Here is a 25,438-nt window from a genome sequence, read left to right as displayed (position 1 = left end):
GGATGGTCTCGATCTCTTGACCTCGTGATCCACCCGCCACGGCCTCCCAAAGTGCTGGGATTACAGGCTTGAGCCACCACGCCTGGCCATCAAAGAAGTAATTTCATTTCACTTACTTTATTTCCCCAAGTAATTCTGGCATCAATACATATGAATAAGACTGAGTTGCAGTTTTTTGTTTTCATTTTTCATGTTGTAGAATCAAGATTATTCGGGCTTTGCAAAACAAACTGGAAATTTCTTGTTCTCCATGCTGTGAAACAGTTTAAACAGCCTAATAATCATAGGACCCTTAAAAAAAAAAGTCACCTACCTGTAATCCCAGCACTTTTGGAGGCCGAGGCAGGCAGATCATAAGGTCAAGAGACCGAGACTGTCCTGGCCAACACGATGAAACCCCTATTCTACTAAAAATACAAAAATTAGCTGAGCGTGGTGGCATGGGTCTGTAGTCCCAGCTACTTGGGAGGCTGAGGCAGGAGAATCGCCTGAACCCAGGAGGTGGAGGTTGCAGTGAGCTGAGATCACACCACTGTACTCCAGCTTGGCAAAAGGGTGAGACTCCATCTCAAAAAAAAAAAAAAAAAAAGTCACCTATGGAACTGTCTGACCTCAGTACTCTCTGGAGTCAGTTCTATGATACTTAAAAAAATTTCTTCATGATGTTGTACATTTCTGTATTGTATCTCTTCTTGATTCCATTTTGGTAATTTGTAATATCCTAGACGATTAGCCATTTATTCAGGTTTTCAAACATACCAGCAGAAATATACAGTCTTTATATTTCTTCCACATTGATTGACTGACTGAGATGGAGTTTCACTCTTGTGGCCCAAGCTGGAGTGCAATGGTGCAATCTTGGCTCACTGCAACCTCCACTTCCTGGGCTTAAGCAATTCTCCTGCCTCAGCCTCTGAAGTAGCTGGGATTACAGCTGCCTGCTACCACAATCAGCTAATTTTTTGTATTCTTAGTAGAGATGGGGGAGTTTCACCATGTTGGCCAGGGTGGTCTCGAATTTCTGACCTCAGGTGATCCATCCACCTTGGCCTTCCAAAGTGCTAGAATTATAGGTGTAAGCCACCTTCCCTGGCCGCCTTCCACATTTTATGTCTGAGCTGAACCCTATTCTTTTCTCATTATTCGATAGGTGGCAGTTTATCTCATTGGACTTGGCAAATAGCTCTTAGATTTACCTTTAAATTATTTTTTTTTTTTGCCCAGGCTGGAGTGTAATGGCGCAATCTCAGCTCACTGCAACTTTCACGTCCTGGATTCAAACAATTCTTCTGCCTCAGCTTCTGGAGTACCTGGGATTACGGGCATGCGCCACCAAGCCTGGTTAGTTTTTGTAGCTTTTTAAGTAGAGACAGGGTTTCACCATGTTGGCCAGGCTGGTCTCAATCTCCTGACCCAGTGATCTGCCTACGTCAACATCCTAAAGTGCTGGAATTACAGGCATGAGCTACCATGCCCGGCATTTTTTTTTCTTTTTTTTGAGATGGAGTCTCACTCCCGCCCAGGCTGGAGTGTAGTGGCATGGTCTCGGCTCACTGCAGCTTCCACCTCCCAGGTTCAAGTGATTCTCCCGCCTCAACCTCCCAAGTAGGTAAGATTACAGGCACACGCCACCATGCCCAGCTAATTTTTATATTTTTAGTAGAGATGTGTTTTCACCATGTCGGCCAGGCTGATCTTGAACTCCTGATCTCAGGTGATCTGCCTGTCTCAGCCTCCCAAAGTGAGAGGATTAGAGGCATGAGCCAATGCAATGCAGCCTGATTTACTTTTAAATTCTAATGCACTGTTTTCAAAGTGTAAATTTCTTTCTTTCTGTTATGGTTTCCTTCTGTTTGGCTAAGGTTTTGTGTTGTTATTCTTTCTGAGTTTGAATACTTTATTCATTTATTTTCCGGAATAGATATTTTGAGATGTAAAATTTTTTTCTGTGTGGCTATTTTCTGCATACCTTTTCCAATTTTAGTATATGTGCTGCCAAAGGGAGCATCTGCATACCTTTTCCAAGTTAAAATTGTCTTCCGCTCGACTGTCCTCTGAGTTGTCTGTATTCTTCTCATCATCACCTTTATCGGCATTTGCAAATACAGAGGCCACACGAACCACAGGCAGAGGCACATCCCGAGGGACAAACCTAACTGAGCTGATGGGCATGGTCCACAGTTTAATTTTCTTAAACGATTTGGTTTTGGCAGAATACCGTGATTCACACACAAAAACATCTTCATCTCGGAAGTTTTCTGGGCATAATTTAAAGTATTCCTGGGGGGTGGAGGAGACATAAGAATAAAACTAGTTAGGTGGATTTTCTGAAAACCAATCAGAGGAAAAAAAAAGAAAAAAGCAAATAACCAACCACACAAACAAAAGCTAAACTGATCAGACCAGGCATCCCCAAACTACGGCCCACGGGCCGAATGCGGCCCCCTGAGGCCATTTATCCAGCCCCCTGCTGCACTTCAGGAAGGGGCACCTCTTTCATTGGTGGTCAGTGAGAGGAGCACAGTATGTCACAGCCCTCCAATGGTCTGAGGGACAGTGAACTGGCCCCCTGTGTAAAAAGTTTGGGGACGCCTGGATCAGACTTTCTGGCAGTTAACAAAAAATAATAAATGACTAGAGATTTAGAAGTATTTCCTTGGCTACAGAATAGACTTATTAAGATACAAATTCTTTAAATTATAAAAATAAATAATTCCACTTAGCTTACAAATGCTCTTTGAAAATATATGAACATTTCATATAGCTATAATGTTCCTTAAAGCTTTGAAGAGGGATCATGTGTTTGTATCAGACATATACACAAAAAGCACACATTATTAGCTACAAACCAAACTGAAAATTTGTAATGATTATCTTTCAAAAACCATCATACTTAAAAATTAGCCTGGCAATATAAAAAACTTAACCTAATTGCATTATAGCCAAATAGTGTAAGCAGTAAGTCATCTTTCATAACCATGTTCAGGTTAATTTCTTCCCAAATCATTACATACAGCTATATAGACACAGCTTAAAAAATAGTTTAAAACAGAATTCTTAATTTTGTAAATATCAGTATTTTCTGTGTTTTAAAATTTTATTCCTAGGGAATGAGTGATACTTTTGGGTTTAATGAGTTTCTTACCTTGACAAACATGACCACACACTTGCCTAGAATTTTACTAACGGGAACTTTGTTGTAATAGTCACTCTTAAAAACTTCTTTTTCCAGAAATTTTCGTGTAGCCAGGTGGAATGTTTCATTTGGTCGGTAAAACCAACAGCCATACAACCATTTTTCACCTCAAAAATGGGGAGTGAGGGAGGGAGAAGAAAAAGAGAATCACTGTTAACAGAAATCCACCTTTTTTTTTTTTTTTAAAAGAGACAGGGTCTCACTGTGTTGCCCAAGCTTAACTTGAATTCCTGGGCCAAAGTGGTCCTCCAACCTCAGCCTCCTGAGTAGCTGGGACTACAAGTATGTATCACTGTTCCCAGCTCAGAAATCACATATTCTTTGCAAAATTAGGAAATACACCATTAATCCATTCTGCCATGATCTGAACCTAGCACTGTGCTTATTATGCTACAGTTTCTTAATATAATTATCTATAAGAGAAATAATACACAAAAATAATAAAGTGTAATGAGACCTAAAAAATGAATGCTGCTTTCCTCCTCTCTCTATATATGCAACCTTAACCTCTTGGGCTCAAGTAATCTTCCTGCCTCAGCCTCTCAAGTTGCTGGGACCATAAGCAAATGCCACCATGCCCTGCTAATTTTCTTAATTTTTAGAGAAGGGGGCTTGCCATATTGCCCAGGTTCTTCTTCATATTAAAAGCCATATAAAATATATAATGAGGAGGACAGGTGATGAGACCTGCTCCACTCAGCTATGGTTAGTACATACCTAGAGTTGTGCACTTTAGTAAGGATATAGATATACTACTGAAGCACATATTTAGCTCTCTGGTGAGGGAATACAAAACTATTTCATGTTAATAGGCAGCTCAAAGAACTGAATCACATTTCCACCAGCTTTTGGCTTCATTAATTTCTATTCATACTCCAGTTTTCAATTTACAGGCAATTGTTCTGGAAAGCCTTTTTGAAAACAAATTCTAAGCCAAGGCACGTCATTCTAAAATAATTTATTTTTTATTCATAATCTTCCTTACTGGAGTAGTTTTGCAGGGGAAAAAACATGAGCTTTTTGTTCTTCTGAATCTCTGTCATTCTACCTAAAGTTTGGCTCAAAATATGTTTTCAGTAAGTATCAATTGAATGAATGAATCTCAACCAGACTTTAGGAAGTTGTATTTCTTTTGACTCAGTTGTGACACTTGCCCAATAGGTCCTATGTTTTTCATATGATGGGTGCTTACTTACATTTATTGATATATTGAACAATTATTATGGAAAGGCATAAAACGTCTGAGTTAAAATTTTCTTCCCTGAGGAGCAAGGAGGAGTCAAATACTCGTATCTCACTAAATTGTCTTTTGATTTAAAACAAACTTACCAGCTGAATCCTCCCACAGTCTTTCAATACAGACTATATGTGGCTGTAGGTTGGCCTCTGCAGGTTCCACATAGACATAATCTCCAACATGGTACATGCTGTTCTTAAAGCTACAGTCCTGGCTGTATGTGCGATGTAAGCCTGAGAGGCCAGCAGCACCAGAGGAATCTTCACTCTTTTCAGCTTCTTAGGTAAATAAATAAATAAATAAATAAGTAAATGAAAAAGTACTCCATAAAGAGATGCTGGAGTCAGATGTAGGATTCAAACAACACATGCTAATAATACATTTTCCATTTGCAACATTCAAGGCAGGAATCAGCAATAGGATGATCTTCACATTCCAAACAGCCCCTACCCAAAATTGTATTTTTGAATTACAGCCACCATTAATTTAAATGAATATATAAGTATTCAAAGGATGTATAGAATAAAAACATCACCTTACTAATATATGATCATGTGGTCGTTTTGGGTAACATTGAAAGGCACAAAGAAGTACATACGTCCTTTCAAATTAAGTAATTCTAGAGATAATCTCTGGTATATTTCATCTCCACTTTAATGCTTCTGAATGTTTCATTTCACTAAGTTATTATATGAATATGACACATTTAATGTAGTCTTAGAATTGAAGAAATATAGAATACATATATTCTACAATATACTATAAACTACATATATTTAATATATCATGAACACCTGCCCTGAGAGAAAATGCTTTTCAAAGTGTCTTTCATTTTCGATAAGTAAAACTTATTAATAGTTCCAGTACAAGCTATCATTTGCAAATATCATAGGGTTTTTATTGAGGATAAAGCTTTGCCCAAATCTTTGATTACTTCCTTAGGTTAACTTCCCATAAATGGAAGAGCTAAGAATAAGCATTTTAAATGTTATTTATTCTTCCTGAAACAACATTAAATGCCTTTTTTCTTTTTCTTTTTGTAGATGAAGTCTCACTCTGTCACCCAGCCCGGAGTGCAGTGGTGCAGTCTCAGCTCATTGCAACCTCCCATGTTCAAGGGATTCTCCTGGCTCAGCCTCCCAAGTGTAACTGGGACTACAGGCCCACACCACTAGGCCTAGCTCATTTTTTCTATTTAGAAGAGACAGGGACATGGCCAGGCTGGTATTGAACTCCTGAGCTCAAGTGATCTGCCTGCCTCGGCCTCCTAAAGCACGGGGATTACAGGAGTGAGCCACTGGGCCTGGCTATCTAAATTTTAAAATAGTTTTCCTAGTACTGTAAAGAATGTTATTGGTAATTTGATAGGATTAGCACTGAATCTGTAAATTGCTTTGGGCAGGATGGCCATTTTAAGGATATTGATTCTTTATATCCAAGAGCATGGAATATTTTTTCATTTGTTTTTGTCACCTCTGATTTCTTTGAGCAGTAATTCTCATTGTGGGGATCTTTCGCCTCCTTAGTTAGCTGTATTTCTAGGTATTTTATTCTTTTTGTGGCAATTGTGAATGAGATTGCATTCCTGATTTGGCTCCTGGCTTGGCTGCTGCTGGTGTATAAGAATGCTAGTGATTTCTGTATACTGATTGTGTATCCTGACACTTTGCTGAAGCTGTTTATCAGCTGAAGGAGCTTTTGGGCTGAGGCTATGGGGTTTATTAGATACAGAATTATATCATCTGCAAACATGGATTGTTTGACTTCTCTTCTTCCTACTTGAATGCCTTTATTTCTCTCTGTTACCTAACTGCCCTGGCGCGGACTTCCAACACTGTGTTGAATAGGAGTGGTGGAAAAGAGCATTCTCGTCTTGTGTCAGTTTTCAAAGGAAATGTTTCCAGGTTTTGGTCATTTCAGTATGATGTTGGGGATGGCTATGTAATAGATGGCTCTTAATATTTTGAAGTATGTTCCTTTAATACCTAGTTGAGAGTTTTTAACATGTCAAAAGCCTTTCTACCTATTGAAATAATGTCGATTTTGTCTTTAGTTGTTTGTTTTGTTTTAGATAGTCTTGCTCTGATGCCCAGGCTGGAGTGTAGTGGTAGCAACTCAGCTCACTGCAAACTCTACCTCCCAGGTTCAAGCAATTCTCCTGCCTCAGCCTCCCGAATAGCTGGATTTACAGGCACCCACCACAATGCCTGGCTAATTTTTGTATTTTTAGTAGAGGTGGGATTTCACCATCACGGCTAGGCTGATCTTGAACCCCTGACCTCATGATCCACCTGCCTCGGCCTTGCAAGGTGCTGGGATTACAGGCATGGCTTTATTTATTTATTTTTTTTGAGACAGAGTTTCATTCTGTTGCCCAGGCTGGAATGCAGTGGTGCGATCTTGGCTCACCATAGTCTCTGCCTGCGGGGTTCAAGTGATTCTCCTGCTTCAGCCTCCTGAATAGCTGGGACTACAGGTGCACACCACCACATCTGGCTAATTTTTTATTATTTTTAGTAGAGATGGGGTTTCCCCATTGGCCAGGTTGGACTTGAATTCCTGACCTCAGGTGATCTGCCCTCTTTGGCCTCCCAAAGTGCTGGGATTACAGGCATGAGCCACCACACCTGGCCATCTTTATTTTTTTATGTGATGAATCACATTTATTGATTTGCATCCTTGCATTGCAGGGATAAAGCCTACTTGGCCATGGCGGATTAGCTACTCGATGTGGTGCTGCATTTGGTTTGCTAGTTATTTTCTTCAGGATTTTTACATTAGTGATCATCAAGGCTATTGGCCTAAAGTTTTTTCTGTTGTCTCTGACAGGTTTTGGTATCAAGATAATGCTGGCCTCAAAGAATGAGTTGGGAGGAGTCCCTCTTCCTCAGTTTTTTCGAATAGTTTCAGTAGAAATGGTACCAGCTCTTCTTCATGTATCTGCTAGAATTTGGCTGTGAATTCGCCTGGCCATGGGCCTTTTCTGGTTGGTAGGCTATACACTATTAATTCAATCTCAGAGCTTGTTATTGGTCTGTTCAGGGATTCAATTTCCTCCTGGTTTCAGTTTTGGAAGGGTGTATGTGTCCAGGAATTTATCAATTTCTTCTAGATTTTCTAGATTGTGTGCACAGAGGTGTTGACAATAGTGTCAATGGTTATCTGTATTTCTGAGGGGTCAGTGGCAACATCTGCTTTGTTGTTTCTAATTGTGTTTACTTGGATCTTCTCTCTTTTCTTATTAGTCTAGCTAGTGTGTCTATCTTACTAATTTTTTTCAAAAACCAACTCCTAGATTTGCTCATCTTTCGAATGTTTTTTCCTGTCTCAGTCTCCTTCAGTTCAGTTCTGATTTTGATTACTTCTTTTTTTTCTGCTAGCTTTGGGGTTAGTTTGCTCTTGCTTTTCTAGTTCTTTCTGTTATGAAGTTAAGTTAATGTGAGATCTTTCTAGCTTTTTTTTTTTTTTTAAACAGAGTCTTGCTCAGTCACCCAAGCTGCAGCACAGTGGCACGATCTCAGCTCACTGCCACCTCTGCCTCCTGGGTTCAGGTGATTTCTGTGCCTCAGCCTCCAGAATAGCTGGGACTACAAGCATACACTGCCATAACCAGCTAAATTTTGTACTTTTAGTAGAGAAAAGACTTTGCCATGTTGGCCAGGATGGTCTCAAACTCCTAGCCTCAAGCAATCCACTCTCTGGCCTCCCAAAGTGCTTGGATTACAGGCGTGAGCCACTGTGCCCAGCCACTGACCTTTCTACCTTTCTGATATGGGTGTTTAATGTGATAAATTTCCCTCAACACTGCCTTAGCTGTGTCACAGAGATTCCGGCATGTTGTGTCTTTGTTTTCATTCGTTTCAAAGAACTTCCTGATTTCTACCTCAATTTCATCATTTACCCAAAAGTCATCAAGGAGCAGGTTGGTTAATTTCCATATAATTGTATGGTTTTCAGTGATTTTCTTAGTCTTGATTTCTATTTTTATTGTGTTGTGGTCAGAGAGAGTGGTTGGTATAATTTTGCTTCTTCTGCCTTTTTTAAGGATTGTTTTATTGTTCAGGATTGTTAACATATAATATTTTTAACATAAATATTTTTAAGGATTTTTTTTTTTTCTTTTTTAGACGGAGTTTCGCTCTTGTTACCCAGGCTGGAGTGCAATGGCGCGATCTCGGCTCACCGCAACCTCCGCCTCCTGGGTTCAGGCAATTCTCCTGTCTCAGCCTCCTGAGTAGCTGGGATTACAGGCACGTGCCACCATGCCCAGCTAATTTTTTGTATTTTTAGTAGAGACGGGGTTTCACCATGTTGACCAGGATGGTCTCGATCTCTCGACCTCGTGATCCACCCGCCTCGGCCTCCCAAAGTGCTGGGATTACAAGCTTGAGCCACCGCGCCCGGCCTCTTATGAAGGTACTTTTTATGTGTGTACACTGTTAAATTTGATGTTCCTATGGGGAGGACAATTGGTGGAGGCTTCTACTTGGCCATTTTGCTCCATCTCCTACTTGTTGGCATTATACATATATTTTAAAAGTTCTGCCAATTTTGGTGAAACTTGCTATCAATTGATTAATCAAGTGAATACACAGCAGATCTATATGGTTCTTGAGAATTTGAGCAGTAACACTGTCAGTTGTACTGAAAGGGAAAGAGAGATTAGAACTTTTTTTTTATTTTTTACAGGCAGAGTTCACCCAGATTTCAGGGCAGTGGCACGATCATAGCTTATAGCAATCCCAAACTCCTGGGCTCAAGTGATCCAGCGATCCTCCCACCTTAGCCTCTCAAATAGCTGAAACTACAGGAATGTGCCCACTACACCTAGCTAATTATTATTATTTTTTGTAGACAGGTCTTGCTTTATTGCCTAGGCTGGTCTTGAACTTCTGGACTCAAGTGATCCTTCTGCCTTGGCCTCCCGAAGTGCTGGGATTACAGGTGGTTTCAGCTGACCTACGAGAGCACAGAATACAAGAAGGCTGTCCAAGCCCCAAAATGCTAGAAATAGGAAACAAGTTGAGAAAACTACTTAGTTGCAAACATGTGCTATCTTTCATGAAAAAGAAAGATTCAGAGAGTGTTAAGCCGCAGAGGAATATTATTAGGCCTAGAAACCCAATGGATTCTGCCCATCTGGATTTCAAAATTGCTTGGAATAGGTGATATTTTCTACCATTTTTCCTTTTTGAACAGAAATGTCCTGAACTTAGCTCAGGCATCTCTGATCACTGTATTTTAAGGAGAGAGAGAACTTGTTTTCTTAACTTTTCAGTTCCTCACATAAAGGAATTGTGTCCTAGAATAGATCATACCCAGATCCTGACTCATATACCTAGTTTAGACAATTTAGATGATGAAATTTGGAACTTTTGAGCTGATAATATTTAGATGAGATTTTGGTACCTATTACAGGGATGCTGTGGTAACAAATACCTAAAAAACATGGAAGTGACTTTGAAATTAGGCAGTGAGCAGAGACTGGAAGAATTTTGAGAAGCATGACAAAAAAAGCCTAGACTGCCTCAACTAGACTGTTAGTAGAAAATTGGACATTAAAGATTTGTCTTTTTTTTTTTTTTTTTTTTTTTTGAGACGGAGTTTCGCTGTTGTTACCCAGGCTGGAGTGCAATTGCGTGATCTTGGCTCACCGCAATCCCTGCCTCCTGGGTTCAGGCAATTCTCCTGCCTCAGCCTCCTGAGTAGCTGGGATTATAGGCACATGCCACCATGCCCAGCTAACTTTTTGTATTTTTAGTAGAGACGGGGTTTCACCATGTTGACCAGGTTGGTCTTGATCTCTTGACCTCGTGATCCACCCGCCTCGGCCTCCCAAAGTGCTGGGATTACAGGCTTGAGCCACCGCACCCGGCCTAAGATTTGTCAATCTGAAGGCTCGGAAGGGCTGACGAAGATGTTACTGAAAAGTGAAAGGAAGGGAAACATTATTATACAATGGCAGACAGCTTGGTGGAATTATGTCCTATAGTTACTTGAATTCTGGTCTGATCTTTTAGTTATCTTTTTCTTCCTTTATTTCTGTTGCTGTTGTTCTACTTTTGGGAGACTTCTTCAACTTTGTATTCTAATATTTCTCTGAATAAAAAACAACTTCATATAGATATAATTCACATACTACATAATTTACCTATTTAAAGTTCAATGGTTTTTGGTATATTACATTATTAGTTTTTAATAATTGTAGTAAAACATATAATACAAAACATTTATCAATTTGACCACTTTCAAGTATACCATTCAGTGGCAATAATTATACTTAGTGTTGGGCAACCATAACCACAAACTATTTTCCAAAACTTTTTCATTACCCCCAGCAGAAACCCTAATCACTAAACAACCATTTCTCCACTTTGCAACCTGGCCCCTAGCAACATCTATCTTTCTTTCTGTCCCTATGAATTTGCCAATTCTATATACTTCAAGGAAGTATAATCATACGGTATTTGTCCTTTTCACTTTGGCTTATTTCACTTAGCATAAGGTTTTCAATGTTCATTTACATAGCATAAATGTCATTCCTTTTTATGGTAGAATAATATTCCATTGTATGAACATACCACTTTTTGGGCTTTTGTTATTTTTCACTGACACATAATCATCATGTGGCTCATGTCTGCAATCCCAGCACTTTGGGAATCTGAGAAGGGAGGATCCCTTGAGCCCAGGAGCTTGAGACCAGCCTGGGCAACACAGCAAGACTTTGTCTCTACAATAATTTTAAAAATTAGGCCAGGTGCAGTGGCTCACACCTGTAATCCCAGCACTTTGGGAGGCCAAGGTGGGCCAATCACTTGAGGTCAGGAGTTCCAAATCAGCCTGGTCAACATGGTGAAACCCCATCTCTACTAAAAACACAAAAATAAGCTGGGTGTGATGGTGCACGCCTGTAATCCCAGCTACTCAGGAGGCCGAGGCAAGAGAATTGCTGGAATCTGGGAGGTGAAAACTGCAGTGAGTCAAGATTGCACCACTGCACTCCAGCCTGGGCAGCAGAGCAAGACTCCATCTCTAAAATAAAATAAAATAAAATTAGCCCAGTGTGGCACATGCCTCTAGTATCAACTACTCAGGAGTCTGAAGCAGGAGACTTGCTTGAGCTAAGGAGGTCAAGGGTGTAGTGAGCCATGATCGTGGTGCCACTTCACTCTAGCCTGGGTGACGGAATGAGATCCCATCAAACACACACATATACACACCAAAATGTATTATGTGTGTATGTGTATATATATATATATATATATATATATATATATATATATATATATGTATATACATACATATATATACACACACACATTTTATGGGGTACAGTGTGATATTTCAATATACGCACACAATGTATAACAATGAAATCAGGGTTGGGACGGGCATGGTGGCACACGCCTGTAATCCCAGCACTTTGGGAGGCTGAAGCAAATGGATCACCTGAGGTCAGGAGTTCAAGAGCAGCCTAGCCAACATGGAGAAACCCTGTCTCTTAAAAAATCAAAAACTAAACAATCAAATCAGGGTAATTACCATATTTATAACCTCAAGCATTTATCATATCTTTATGTTGAGAAGACTCAAAATCTACTCTTCTAGCTATTTGAAAATATACAATAAATTGTTAATTATAGTCAGCCTATAGTAGTATTCAACACTAGTAACTTGTTCTTCCTATCTAGCTATAAACATATAGATGGTCAACAGGTATATGATAAAATGCATATCAAATTTAAAAAAAATTTTTACTGTCAATCTCACTTGTATATGATAAAAATATTTTTTATAAAAACAGTATTTCATGGATATATTTTTAAACACATTTTAAAATTGTGATAAAAAATTAATAAAATCTGCCATTTAAATCAATGTAAAGTGTGCATTTCAGTGATATTAATTGCAATCACAATTTTTGTTTTTTCATTGATATAAATACAGGAGACGTGACATTTTGTTGCATGAATGTGTAATGATTAAGTTAGGGTATCTGGGGCAACTATCACCTTGAGTATCCTTTCTATGTGTCAGGAAGATTTCAAGTTCTCTCTTCTAGCTACTTTGAAACATTCAATACAATTGTTGCTAACTATAGTCATCATATTCTGCGGTAAAACATTAAAACTTGTACCTTCTATCTAACTCCATGTTTGTTGCTCTTTTCATCTGTACCCCACCCATCTTTCTCAGTCTTTGGTATCAATCATTCTACTCTAACTCCATGAGATCAACGTTTTTAGTTTCCACATGTAAGTGAGAACACGCAAAATTTGTCTTTCTGTGTCTGGCATATTTAAGGTAATGATCTGTAGTTCCATCCATGTTGTTGCAAATAACGTGATTTCATTCTTGCTATGGACAAATAACATTCCAGTGTATACATACCACCTTTTCTTTATGCTTTCACCCACTGATGCGCACTTAGGATGACTTCGTATCTTTGTTATTGCAAATAGTGCTGCAATAAACGGGTTAATGCAGGTATCCCTTTGATATACTGATTTCTTTTCCTTTGGATAAACACCTAGTAGTAGGCTTGCTGGATCATATAGTTCTATTTTTAGTATTTTGAAAAATCTCCATACTGTTTCACATAGTAACTGTAGTAATTTATATTCCTACCAATATTGTGTAACAGTTCCCTTTTCTCTGCATCCTAGCCAACATCTACTACTTACTGTCTTCTTTAATTAATAGCCATTCTATCTGGGTAATAAGATGATAATACGATAGTTTTGATTTGCATTTCCCTGATGATTAGTCATATCTAACATTTTATATGTGTTAACCATTTACATACCTTCATTTTAGAAATGTCTATTCATGTTCTTTGCCTATTTTTTCATGGAATTATTATTATAGTTTTTTACTGTTCAGATCTTTGAATTCCTAATATTCATCTGATAAGGGACCTAATATTTAGATATCTGAATATTAGGTCCCTTACCAGATGAATAGTTTGCAAATATTTTCTCCCACTGGGCAGGCTGTCTCCTCACTGCCTTGTTTCCTTTGCTGTGCAGATTTTTAATTTCATATAATTCCACTTGTCGATTTGTGTTGTCTGTGCTTTTGAGGCCTTGGCCATAAAATCTTTGCCTAGATCAACGTCCTGAAGTATTTTCTTCTAGTTGCTTTATAGTTTTGGGTCTTACGTTTAAGTCTTTACTCCATCTTGAGTTGATTTTTGTATATAGTAAGAGATAGGAGCCTCGTTTCATTTTCTACATCTGGATATTAAATTTTTCCACTACCATTTATTGAAGATGGTGTCCTTCTGCAGTGCATGTTTTTGATGGTCTTGTTGAAAACTACTTGGTTATAAATATCTGGATTCTCTTCTAAATTCTCTATTCAGTTCCATTGGTCTATGTGTCTGTTTTTATACCAATACTGTGCTGTTTGGTTACCCTACCCTTCTAATATATTTTGAAGTCAGACAGTGTGATGCCTCCTGCTTTGTTCTTTTTGCTCAGGATTCCTTTGTCTATTCAGGCCTTTTTTTTTGTTCCATCCAAATTTTAGGATTTAAAATTTTTTTTAAATTTTATTTATGTTATGCTGAGACAGAGTCTTGCTCTGTTGCCCAAGATGAAGTGCAGTGGTGTGATCTCAGCTCACTGAAACCTCTGCCACCCGATTTCAAGTGATTCTCCTGTCTGTCTCCCCAGTAGCTAGGATTACATGCATGTGCCACCATGCCCAACTAATTTTTGTATTTACTTATTATTATTATTTTTTTTTTGAGATGGAGTTTTGCTCTTGGTGCCCAGGCTGGCGCACAGTGGCATGATCTCAGCTCACCACAACCTCTGCCTCCCGGGTTGAAGTGATTCTCTGCTTTGGCCTCCTGAGTAGCTGGGATTACAGGCATGCACCACCACACTGGGCTAATTTTGTATTTTCAGTAGAGACAGGGTTTCTCCATGTTGGTCAGGCTGGTCTCGAACTCCCAACCTCAGGTGATCTGCCCGCCTCCGCCTCCCAAAGTGCTAGGGTTACAGGCATGAGATACTACAACCAGCCTAATTTGTCCATTTTACTAGAGACGGGGTTTCGCCATGTTGGCCAAGCTGGTCTCGAACTCCACACCTCAAATGATCCACCTGCCTTGGTCTTTTTTTAAAATTTTATTTATTTTTTTTTAAGATGTAGTTTCACCATGATGGCCAGGCTGATCTTGAATTCCTGACCTCAGGTGATCCACCCACCTCAGCCTCCCAAAGCGCTAGGATTACAGGTGTGAGCCACCGCGCCCAGCATGCCTTGGTCTTTCAAAGTGCTGAGATTACAGGTATGAATCACCATGCCCAGCCCAAATGTTTTTTGGTATTTCTGTGAAAATGACATTGGTATTTTGATAGAAATTGGAGACTGACTCTGTAGATTGCTTTGGGTAGTATTCTCATTTGAATACTAATTCTTCAGATCCACGAGCATGGGACGTCTGCATTTGCTTGTGTCCTCTTCAGTTTCTTACATCAGTGTTTTATAGTTTTCCTTGTAGAGATCTTTTAACTCCTTAAATTTCTTTGTAGATTTTTTTTTTTTTTGGCAGATGTTATAAATAGGTTTGCCTTCTTGATTTCTTTTCTTTCTTTCTTTTTTTTTAAGACAAATTTTGCTGTTGTTGCCCAGGCTGGAGTGCAATGGCATTATTTTGGCTCACTGCAACCTCTGCCTCCCAGGTTCAAGGGATCCTTCTGCCTCAGCCTCCCAAGTAGCTGCGATTATAGGTGCACACCACCACACCTAGCTAATTTTTGTATTTTTGATAGAGACAACGTTCCACCATGTTAGCCAGGCTGTTCTCAAACTCCTGATGTCAAGTGATCCACCTGCCTCAGCCTCTCAAAGTGCCCTTTTTTTTTTTTTTTTTTTTTTTGAGACGGAGTTTCGCTCTTGTTACCCCAGGCTGGAGTGCAATGGCGCGATCTCGGCTCACCGCAACCTCCGCCTCCTGGGTTCAGGCAATTCTCCTGCCTCAGCCTCCTGAGTAGCTGGGATTACAGGCACACGCCACCATGCCCAGCTAATTTTTTGTATTTTTTTTAGTAGAGACGGGGTTTCACCGTGTTGACCGGGATGGTCTCGATCTCTTGACCTCGTGATCCACCCGCCTCGGCCTCCCAAAGTGCTGGGATTACAGGCTGAGCCACCGCGCCCGGCCAAAGTGCCCTTCTTGATTTCTTTCTCAGCTAGCTCATTACCAGTATATAGAAACACTACTGATTTCTATATGCTGATTTTGTATCCTGCAAGTCACTGAATTTACTTCTCAGACTTAAGAGTTTTTTTGATAAAGTCCTGAGGTTTTTCTAGATTTAAGATCATATCATTAGCAACGAGGGACAATTTGACTTCTCCAATTTATTTCATTCTCTTGCCTGATTCTCTTAAAGTACTATGTTGAATATGAGTGGTAAAAGTGGGAATATTTATCCTGTTCCAGTTCTTAGAAGAAAGGCTTTCTTCAGCTTTCCCTCATTATGCATGATGTTAGCTCTGGATCTGTCATACACGGCCTTTATCTTTTTTTTTGTGTGTGTGTGTGCTTTCTCTAGACTGCTCAGCAGGAATATATAGCCTTTATCGTGTTTTAAAACTTATTTATTTTTACAGACAGGGTCTTACTGTAAACTCGAACTCCTTCTGCCTCAGCTTCCAGAGTCGCCAGCTGGGATTATAGGCATATGGCATACTGCCAGGTTTTTTGTTTTGTAAAGTCAGATCTCACTATGTTGCCCAGACTGGTCTTAAACTCCTTGTCTCAGGTGATCCTCCCACCACAGCCTCCCAAAGTACTGGGATTACAGGTGTGAGCCACTGTGCTCAGTCCCTTTATTAAGTTGAGATGTGTTCCCTCTGCCTAATTTGTTGAGTTTTTGTCATAAATGCTTTTTCTGCATGTACTGAAATGATCATACGGTTTCTGTCCTTCATTCTGTTAAGGTGACATATCATGTTTATTGATTTGGATATTTTAAACTATCCTTGCATTGCTGGGATAAATCCCACATGATTGCGGTGTATTTTTAAAAATCCATATGCTGTTGGATTCATACTGGAAGCATTTTGGTGGGAATTTCTGCATCTGTGTTCATCAGAGATACTGGCCTGTCGTTTGTTGTTGCATCCTTGTCTGGTTCTGGTATCAGGGTAATGCTGGCCTTTGTAGAATCAGTTAAGGAAAACCAGTCCTCGATTTTATGGAATAGTTTGAGGATAACTGGTATTAGTTCTCTGAAAGTCTTGTAGAAATTTCTTTGAAAGTTTGACAATGAAGTCATTCAGTCATGGACTCTTCTTTCTTGGGAGACTTTTTATTAGTGATTCAATCTCCTGACTTTTATTGGTCTGCTCAGGTTTTGCACTTCTTCCTGATTCAATCTTGGTAGGTTGTATGCATTCAGGAATTTATCCATTTCTTCTAGGTTTTTGGGTCTGTTAGTGTATGGTTGTTCGTAATAGTCTTTAACGGTCTTTTGTATTTCTGTAGTATGAGTTTAGCATTTCCTTTTTTATTTCTGATTTTATTTACTGGCTAGTCTAGCAAGTCTAGCAAGCAAGCTACTGGTTTTGTTTTCTTTTCAAAAAACCAATGTCTTGTTTCGTGATCCTCTGCATTTTTTTAGGCATATTTCATTCAATTGTTCTTCATTATTTCTTTTCTCCTATTATCTTTGAGTTTAGTTTGTTCTTGCTTTTCGAATTCCTTGAAGTGAATCATTAGACTGTTTATTTGAAATCTTCCTACTTTTTTGATGTAGGCATTTATTGCTGTAAAGTTCCCTACTGTAAAAAGCACTGCTTTTGCTGTATCCTATATGTTTTTTTAGGTTATGTTTCAATATGTTTTTTGTTATCTTACTAAATTTCTTCCTTGATACATGGTCATTTAGAAACATGTTTAATATCCATGTATTTGTACAGTTTCCAAAGTTCCTCTTCTTATTGATTTCTAGTTTTCTTCTATTGCGGTCTGAAAATATACTTTATGTAATTTCAATTTTTTTTTTTTGAGACAGAGTTTCACTCTTGTTACCCAGGGTGGAGTGCAATGGCGCAATCTCGGTTCACCGCAACCTCCGCCTCCTGGGTTCAGGCAATTCTCCTGCCTCAGCCTCCTGAGTAGCTGGGATTACAGGCACACACCACCATGCCCAGTTAATTTTTTTGTATTTTTAGTAGAGACGGGGTTTCACCATGTTGACCAGGATGGTCTCGATCTCTTGACCTCGTGATCCACCCGCCTTGGCCTCCCAAAGTGCTGGGATTACAGGCTTGAGCCACCGTATAATTTCAATTTTTAAAAAATTTTGATAGAGATGAGGTCTTGCTATGTGTCCCAAGCTGGTCTTGAACTCCTGAGCTCAAGTGATCTGCCTGGCTGGGCCTTCCAAAGAATAAGGATTACAGATGTGAGCCACTGCACCCAGCCTGACTTCAATTTTTAAAAATTTGTTGAGACTTGTTTTGTGTCCTCATACATGGTCTATCCTGAAGAATGTTTTGCATGCTTATGGGAAAAATGCGCATTCTGTAGCTGTTAGAAAAAATGTTCAGTAGATGTCTGGTAGATCCATTTGTACTAAAGTACAGCTTAAACCCAATGTTTCTTTGTTAATTTTCTGTCCAGATTATCTGTCTAATGCTTACAGTGGAATGTTGAAGTCCACAACCACAGTCTATCTTGCCCTTTAGATATAACAATACTTGCTTTATGTATCTGGGTGCTTTGGTGTTGGGTGTGTTCATACTCAGAACTGTTAGATCCCCTTGCTGAACTGATTCCTTTATCGTTATGTAATAACTTTTTTGGGGTCTCTTTTTTACGGTTTTGACTGTTTTATCTGATAAAAGCATAGCTACTCCTGCACACTTTTGGTCTCTATTTCCATGAAATATCTTTTTACAACCCTTTATTTTCAGTCTATACATTTTCACAGGTGAGGTAAGATTCTTGTAGACAGCATATAGTTGGGCCATATTTTAAAAATATATTCAGCCAGCCTACCTATGTCTTTTTTTTTTTTTTTTTTTTTTTTGAGACAGAGGTCTCACTCTGTTGCCCAGGCTAGAGTGCAGGGGCGCAATCTCAGCTCACTGCAACCTCTGCCTCACGGGTTCAAGTGATTCTCCTGCCTCAGCTTCCCAAGTAGCTGGGACTACAGAAGAGTATCACTACATCCAGATAATTTTTGTATTTTTTAGTAGAGATGGGGTTTCACTATATGTTGGCCAGTCTGGTCTTCAACTCCTGACCTCAAGTGATCTATCCACCATGGCCTCCCAAAATGCTTGGATTATAGGCATGAGCCACCATGCCTGGCCTAGCCTATGTGTTTTAAGTGGTAAGTTTAATCCATTTACATTCAGCATTATTATTAATATGTAAAAGCTTATTCCTGTCATTTTATTACTTGATTTCTGGTTAGTCTGTATATCATTTGTTCCTTCTTTCTCTCTTATTGTTTATCACTGTGGTTTGGTAGCATTCTGTAGTGGGTAACATTTGAATTTTCTCTCTTCCTTTTGGTATGTTTCCTCTATCAATGTGTTTTAATGATGGTAGTTACTGTCTTATACTTCCAGATATAGCAATCCCTTAAGCATTTCTTTTAAGACCAAGCTATTGGTAATGAATTCCCTCAGCTTTTGCTTGTCTGGAACTTTACTTCTCCTTCATTTGCATAAGATAATTTTCCTGAATATAGTATCTTTTGCCAACATTTTTTCTTTTTCTTTTGGCACTTTGAATATATCATCTCATTCTCTCTGGCCTGTAAGGTTTCTACCGAGAAATCCACTGTTAATCTGATGGGCACTCCTTGATAGATGACTAGATACTTTACTGTTGCTGTTTTTAGAATTTTCTCCTTATCTTTGACTTCTGACAATAATGTACCATGGGGAAAACCTTTATCAGTTTTATCTATTTGGGGATCTTTGAGTCTTCTGTAACTGGATGTCTAAATTCCTTGATACACTTGGAAAGTTTTCATCCATTATTTTACTAAATAGGTTTTTCAACCTTTAAAATTTCCTCTTCACTATAAAGAATACTGAAAATTTGAATATTTAATCACTTTATGGTATCCCTTACGTTAACAAGCTTTGCTCATTCTTTTTTATTTTTATCTGACTGGGTTATTAGTGTATGTGTGTATATATATATGTATATATATATATGTATATATGTGTGTGTGTGTGTGTGTATATATATATACACACACACACATATATATATACACACACACATATTTTTTTTTTTTGAGACAGAGTCTTGCTCTGTTACCAGGTTGGAGTGCAGTGGTGCAATCTCAGCTCACTGCAACTTCCACCTCCTCAGTTCAGGTGATTCCCCTACCTCAGCCTCCCAAGTAGCTGGGACTACAGGCGTGTGCCACCACACCTGGCTAATTTTTTTTGTATTTTAGTAGAGACAGGGTCTCACCATGTTGGCCATGATGGTCTCAATCTCCTGACCTTGTGATCCACCTGCCTCGGCCTCCCAAAGTGTTTGGATTATAGGTGTGAGCCACAGGTGCCCAGCTCCTGAAATTATTTTTTCTGCTTGTTATAGTCTGTTCTTAAAGCTTTCAAATATCTTTTGTATTTTATTCAATAAATTCTTCAGTTACAGATTTTTTTTTTTTTGAGACAGAGTTTTGCTCTTGTTGCCCAGGCTAGTGTGAAATGGCACAATCTCGGCTCACTGCAACCTCTGTCTCCTGGGTTCAAGCAATTCTCCTGCCTCAGCCTCCTGAGTAGCTGGGATTACAGGCATGTGCCACCATGCCCAGCTAATTTTGTATTTTTACTAGAGACAGGGCTTCTCCATGTTGGTCAGGTTGGTCTCAAACTCCTGGCCTTAGGTGACCCGCTGCCTCGGCCTCTGAAAGTGCTAGGATTACAAGCATGAGTCGCCACGCCTGGCTGAGTTCCAGAATTTTTTAGTTCTTTTTCATAATATCTATTTGATAAAATTCTCATTCATATTCTAAATTGTTTTTCTGATTTCTTTGTATTATTTCTGAGAATTGTCTTGTATTTCACTGAGCTTCTTTTATATCAAACTTTGAATTATTTTCCTGGAATTTGATAAAATTACTTTGTTGTTGAGACGGAGACTTGCTCTGTCCCAGGCTGGAGCGCAATGGCGAGATCTCGGCTCACTGCCACCTCTGCCTCCCAGGTTCAAGCTATTCTCCTGCCTCAGCCTTCCAAGTAGCTGGGATTACAGGTGCATGCTACCATGCCTGGCTGATTTTTGTATTTTTAGTAATGACAAAGTTTCACCATGTTGGCCAGGCTGGTCTCCAATTCCTGACTTTGTGATCCCCCAGCCTCAGCCTCCCAAAGTGCTGGGATTACAGTTGCAAGCCACTGTGTGCAGCCAATAAATTACTTTTTGATTTGAATCTATTGCTAGAGAATTATTGGGTTCCTTTGGAGTTATCGTATTTTCTTGCTTTTCTTGATTTCTGTGTCCTTACATTGATATGTGTGTGTTTGGTTTAACAGTCACTTCTTCCAGTGTTTTGAATTTACTTTCATAGAAGAGGACTTTTCCCTGAAGATGTACCTATGGTGTTGGTTATGCAGGGTATTTTGGTTTTGATTCTGGGTTGTACAGTAGTGTAATCTCTGTTTGATTCCTTCTACTGTAAACAGAATCAGTGGTATCCATGACTTCCTCAGTGGCTTAGGGCAGCCCCCAACCTTTTTGGCACCAGGGGCAAGTTTCATGAAGACAATTTTTCCATGAATCGTGGTGGGGTTTGTGGGGGTAGGGGTTCAGGGTTGGGTGGGATGGTTTCAGAATAAGAGTGTTACACCTCAGATCATCAGGCATTAGAGTCTCATAAGGAGTACACAACCTAGATCCCTCACATACACAGTTCACAATATGGTGAATCTATTGCCACTGCTGCTCTGACAGGAAGCAGAGCTCAGGTGGTAATGTTCGCTTGCCTGCCACTCACTGCCTCCTGTGGAGCCCAGGTCCTAATGGGCTGTGGGGGTCTGGAGGCCCCTGGATTGGGGTGCAGTTGATAGTGGAGACTATGGTAAAGTATTGCTGGGGACTGGGCTGTCAAGTGGGTCTAGGTAGGCCAATTCTTGAGACTCTGGCTGGCTTGCTGGAGTGCCAGGAATGGCAGTGGTGGGTTCCTGAGCCCCTGGGCAGTGGACATGGCAAGGGTGAAGGCAGTAGCAGTGCTGGGACAACCCTCTGGGACCCAAGTGTTATACAACGGTGCTGGCAATGGCTATGATGGGTGGGCTAGTACTCAGATGGACAGGTAGCACATGAAGATGGGTGCCAGTTATGGTGGTAGTGGCAGGCTGAGTGGCTCTGACCCCAGACCCTGGGAAAAGTACTCAGCTATCACTGGTTGTCAGTTGGGCTGGACAATCCCCAGGCCCCTGGATGGGATGTGCAGATAATGTCGGTGATGAATCAGTTGCTGCTTTCAAGATTGTCAACAGTTTGATTATGATGTATCTAAATAGGATTCTCTTTGTGTTTCTCTTAGGTGGAGCGTAGATTAATGTTCTTCATCAAATTTGAGAGATTTTCAGCTATTACGTCTTCAAATCCTTTTTCTCCCTCTTTCTCTTCCTTCCTCTGGAGCTCCCATTACAGGTCTACTAAGCAACTTGACACTAGGGGTTGCTTCTCTCTCTCTCCAGCAAATGACTTAGGTGAAGGTCAAGCTCATAAGCATTACCATCTGCTGCTAGATCTGTGCATAGTTGGGGGATGAACTCAAAGTTGCATCAAATTTTCAAGTATCCCTTGGATTTTTGCTTTTCACCAGGTTCTTTTGCATCTTCCCCCACAGCATGTATAGTTTTCCAGTTGGCTGGGAATGTGTGGAGAGCTTATCTCACTCCTTTTATAGACGTCTAATTCTGAGAATATTCTTTAACTTGGATTATCACCTTGGGCCATCAAAGTTGCAGCTTTACTCCATGCATTTCTGCATCAACCACTTTTAGCTGGCAAAGTCAGATTCCTCCCTCTCCTAAACCCCACACATATATACTCACTATCTTCCTGAATGAGTATATCTCTTCTGGTGGCAAAGCTGTTGGTTTTGCAGTTAGTTCTATGCTGGCAAAATTACTATTCTCACCAACCATGTTTCTTTCACTTCTTTTTCGAGTATGCCATCACTTAGAAGAATTTGCTTCAAATTAATCTATTAATCTATTTTGTTTTCTTGACAAAGGGAAAAATATCTATGGAGGAAATTTGATGCCAAAGACTAACATAACTTAAAAGTCACATATTCTAGGAATCTATGTGAACTTGAACTTTATCAGAAATAATCCAATTTGTAACAAGGTCCTGTTATCAAAATATTTCTAAATTATGTCAAGTGACCCAAAGTAACATTTTATAGTTTGATACAATTAAAATAAAGCTTTTCTCCAGGTATGTGATTTAACCAAAACGTCATCTACTTGTTTGGCCCAGAGTATCTATGAGGAAAGCAATGCTACTGTATGATATGGCAAAAACTTGATGAACTCACTGTTGAAAATGGTTTCTAGTTCCAGCTGGCCTCCTTAGATTGTGATCTATCAATAATATAAAGGAGCATTAAGTTCCCACACTTGTGAATCAACTGATTCTTTTCTTGTAATACTAGGATAACAGCTGTGGCCCAGGTAACTTTCAATCTTTCCTAAGTCTGATAACCAAATTGACAACTACAAAAACATTTTCATCTCATTGTGTCCACTTAAAAATAGTCAATACCCTGAGTTTTCATTCATACAAACAGGACTCTTTTCCACAGCTAATTATGAGAACAGTTAGAAGACAGTATATTTCTTCATATTCAATAAAATGAAAAGAAACCAACCTCTTTTTTCTTCTTCTCTTTTTAGTTTATCTTCCTCTATTTCTTTTGGCAATTTTTCCTTTTTCTCTTTCTCCACATCATTATGCAAATGTTTTGTGGTATAGCTGAGTGCTGGTGAAAGAAGAATCTCTCCATTTTTGCAGAGTTCATCACGAATTTTAATAAAAAATTGCTGAAGTTCTACCGCATCTTCATATATTTCTGAATCTGTCCTATAACGGTATCAAGAGTATCCATTGACACAAAAGCTGTTTCTTCTAAACACCTCAATTATATGTTAAATTCTATTAAATGCTTCTTTAATTGATATAATGGTATTTCTGTACGGATCTATAAAGGGTATCTTTCTGAAGTTTGTTAGAACAAAATCCAGTGTCATTTTACCATGGTAAGTCTCATACCCACCATTTTCCTTTACTTCAAGGCTCACTTCTTGTATAGCTCATGAAAAATGAAAGGCCTCACATATTTTCCCTTGGAGATACATGGCACATGCATCAACTGATTGTAGCAGGGGAAGGTGGCTGCCAGAACCAAGAATTGTACCAACACTCCACAGTATGTTCAACACTTTTATCTATTCTTTGGATTTTTACTTTCTCTCTTTTTTTTTTTTTTTTTTTTGAGATGGAGTTTCGCTCGTTACCCAGGCTGGAGTGCAATGGCACAATCTCGGCTCACCGCAACCTCCGCCTCCTGGGCTCAGGCAATTCTCCTGCCTCAGCCTCCTGAGTAGCTGGGACTACAGGCACGCGCCACCACGCCCAGCTAGTTTTTTTTTGTATTTTTAGTAGAGACAGGGTTTCACCATGTTGACCAGGATGGTCTCGATCTCTCGACCTCGTGATCCACCCGCCTCGGCCTCCCAAAGTGCTGGGATTACAGGCTTGAGCCACCACGCCCGGCCTTTACTTTCTCTTAATAGCAGACAAGTATATTATTACATAATAGGCTTTATCTATTTTCTTCCTTTTGGTCCTACATCGTGGTTGCCTAAGCTAGTGAGAGCCTGTGAATATGTGAACCTAAAAAAAGGCCATGAAGGAATTCTGTAATGGTTACAGGCCTCAGATTTAGTGTCCACTTTAATTTCCCAGAAATAACTGTGTAATTCTGGAGAACAGGCAAAGGCAACATAATGAAAGATGGAAAAAAGATTATCTATGTCGTATCCAGAACATTTGAGTCTCTTTCCTCATTTATGAAATAAGGGGGCCAGGCATGGTGACTCACACCTGTAATCCCAATGCTTTGGGAGACTGAGGTGGGAGGATTGTTTAAGGCCAGGAGTTTGAGACCAGCCTAAGCAACACAGCAAGACACTGTCTCAACAAAAAATTAGCTGGGCATGCGGGTACACATCTGTAGTCCTAGCTATCTGGGAGGCTGAGGTGGGAGGGTTGCTCGAGCCCAGGAGTTCAAGGGTACAGTAAGTTATGATGGCACCACTGCATTCCACCCTGGGCAACAGAGCAAGACCTTGTCTCTCAAAAAAAAATAAAAATAAAAATAAAAAATCAATAAATAGGCCAGGTGTGGTGGCTCATGCCTGTAATCCCAGCACTTTGGGAGGCCAAGGCAGGTGGATCACTTGATGTCAGGAGTTCAAGACCAGTCTGACAAAAATGGTAAAACCTCATCTCTACTAAAAATACAAAAATTAGCCAGGCATGGTGGTGCACCCATGTAATCGCAGCTACTCAGGAGGCTAAGGCAGGAGAATCGCTTGAACTCAGGAGGCAGAGGTTGCAGTGAAGCAAGATCGTGCCACTGGACTCTAGCCTGGGCAACAGAATGAGACTCTGTCTCAAAAAAACAAAACAGGGCAGGGCGCGCTGGCTTGTGCCTGTAATCCCAGCATTTTGGAGGCCGAGGTGGGTGGATCACCTGAGGTCAGGAGTTCAAGATTAGCTGGCCATCATGGTGAAACCCCATCTTAGTAAAAAAAATTTTTTTTGTTTTTCTGGTTTTTTTTTTTTAATTTTAAATAAATTATTTTATTTTTATTTAAAATAAATAAATAAATAAAACCCCAAAAAACAGAACAAATAAAATACAGGGAATCGGCAATATAAACTTTAGAATTTAGACCGGAAGAAATTTTATTACTATTTCTAGTCC

The 25,438-nt window shown here is 39.6% G+C and overlaps 1 protein-coding gene across 50 annotated transcripts in view; it reads right to left on the bottom strand.

Annotated features, from left to right (window-relative positions):
* The window catches only part of PBRM1 (polybromo 1), a 152,928-nt gene that overhangs the window by 43,799 nt on the left and 83,691 nt on the right, over window positions 1-25,438 (bottom strand). For all 50 annotated transcript variants that reach the window (XM_074403700.1, XM_039477145.2, XM_074403739.1 and 47 more), the window contains 4 exons: window positions 23,318-23,529; window positions 4,526-4,711; window positions 3,146-3,303; window positions 2,017-2,280 (listed from right to left, as the gene is read on the bottom strand). In XM_074403700.1, coding sequence (XP_074259801.1) covers window positions 2,017-2,280; window positions 3,146-3,303; window positions 4,526-4,711; window positions 23,318-23,529 — 820 coding nt within the window. The remainder of the gene's footprint in view (window positions 1-2,016; window positions 2,281-3,145; window positions 3,304-4,525; window positions 4,712-23,317; window positions 23,530-25,438) is intronic.

This window comes from Saimiri boliviensis, chromosome 8 (assembly GCF_048565385.1).
Source record: "Saimiri boliviensis isolate mSaiBol1 chromosome 8, mSaiBol1.pri, whole genome shotgun sequence".
NCBI classification, from domain to species: domain Eukaryota; kingdom Metazoa; phylum Chordata; class Mammalia; order Primates; family Cebidae; genus Saimiri; species Saimiri boliviensis.
This window is presented reverse-complemented; position numbering and strand designations above follow the sequence as displayed.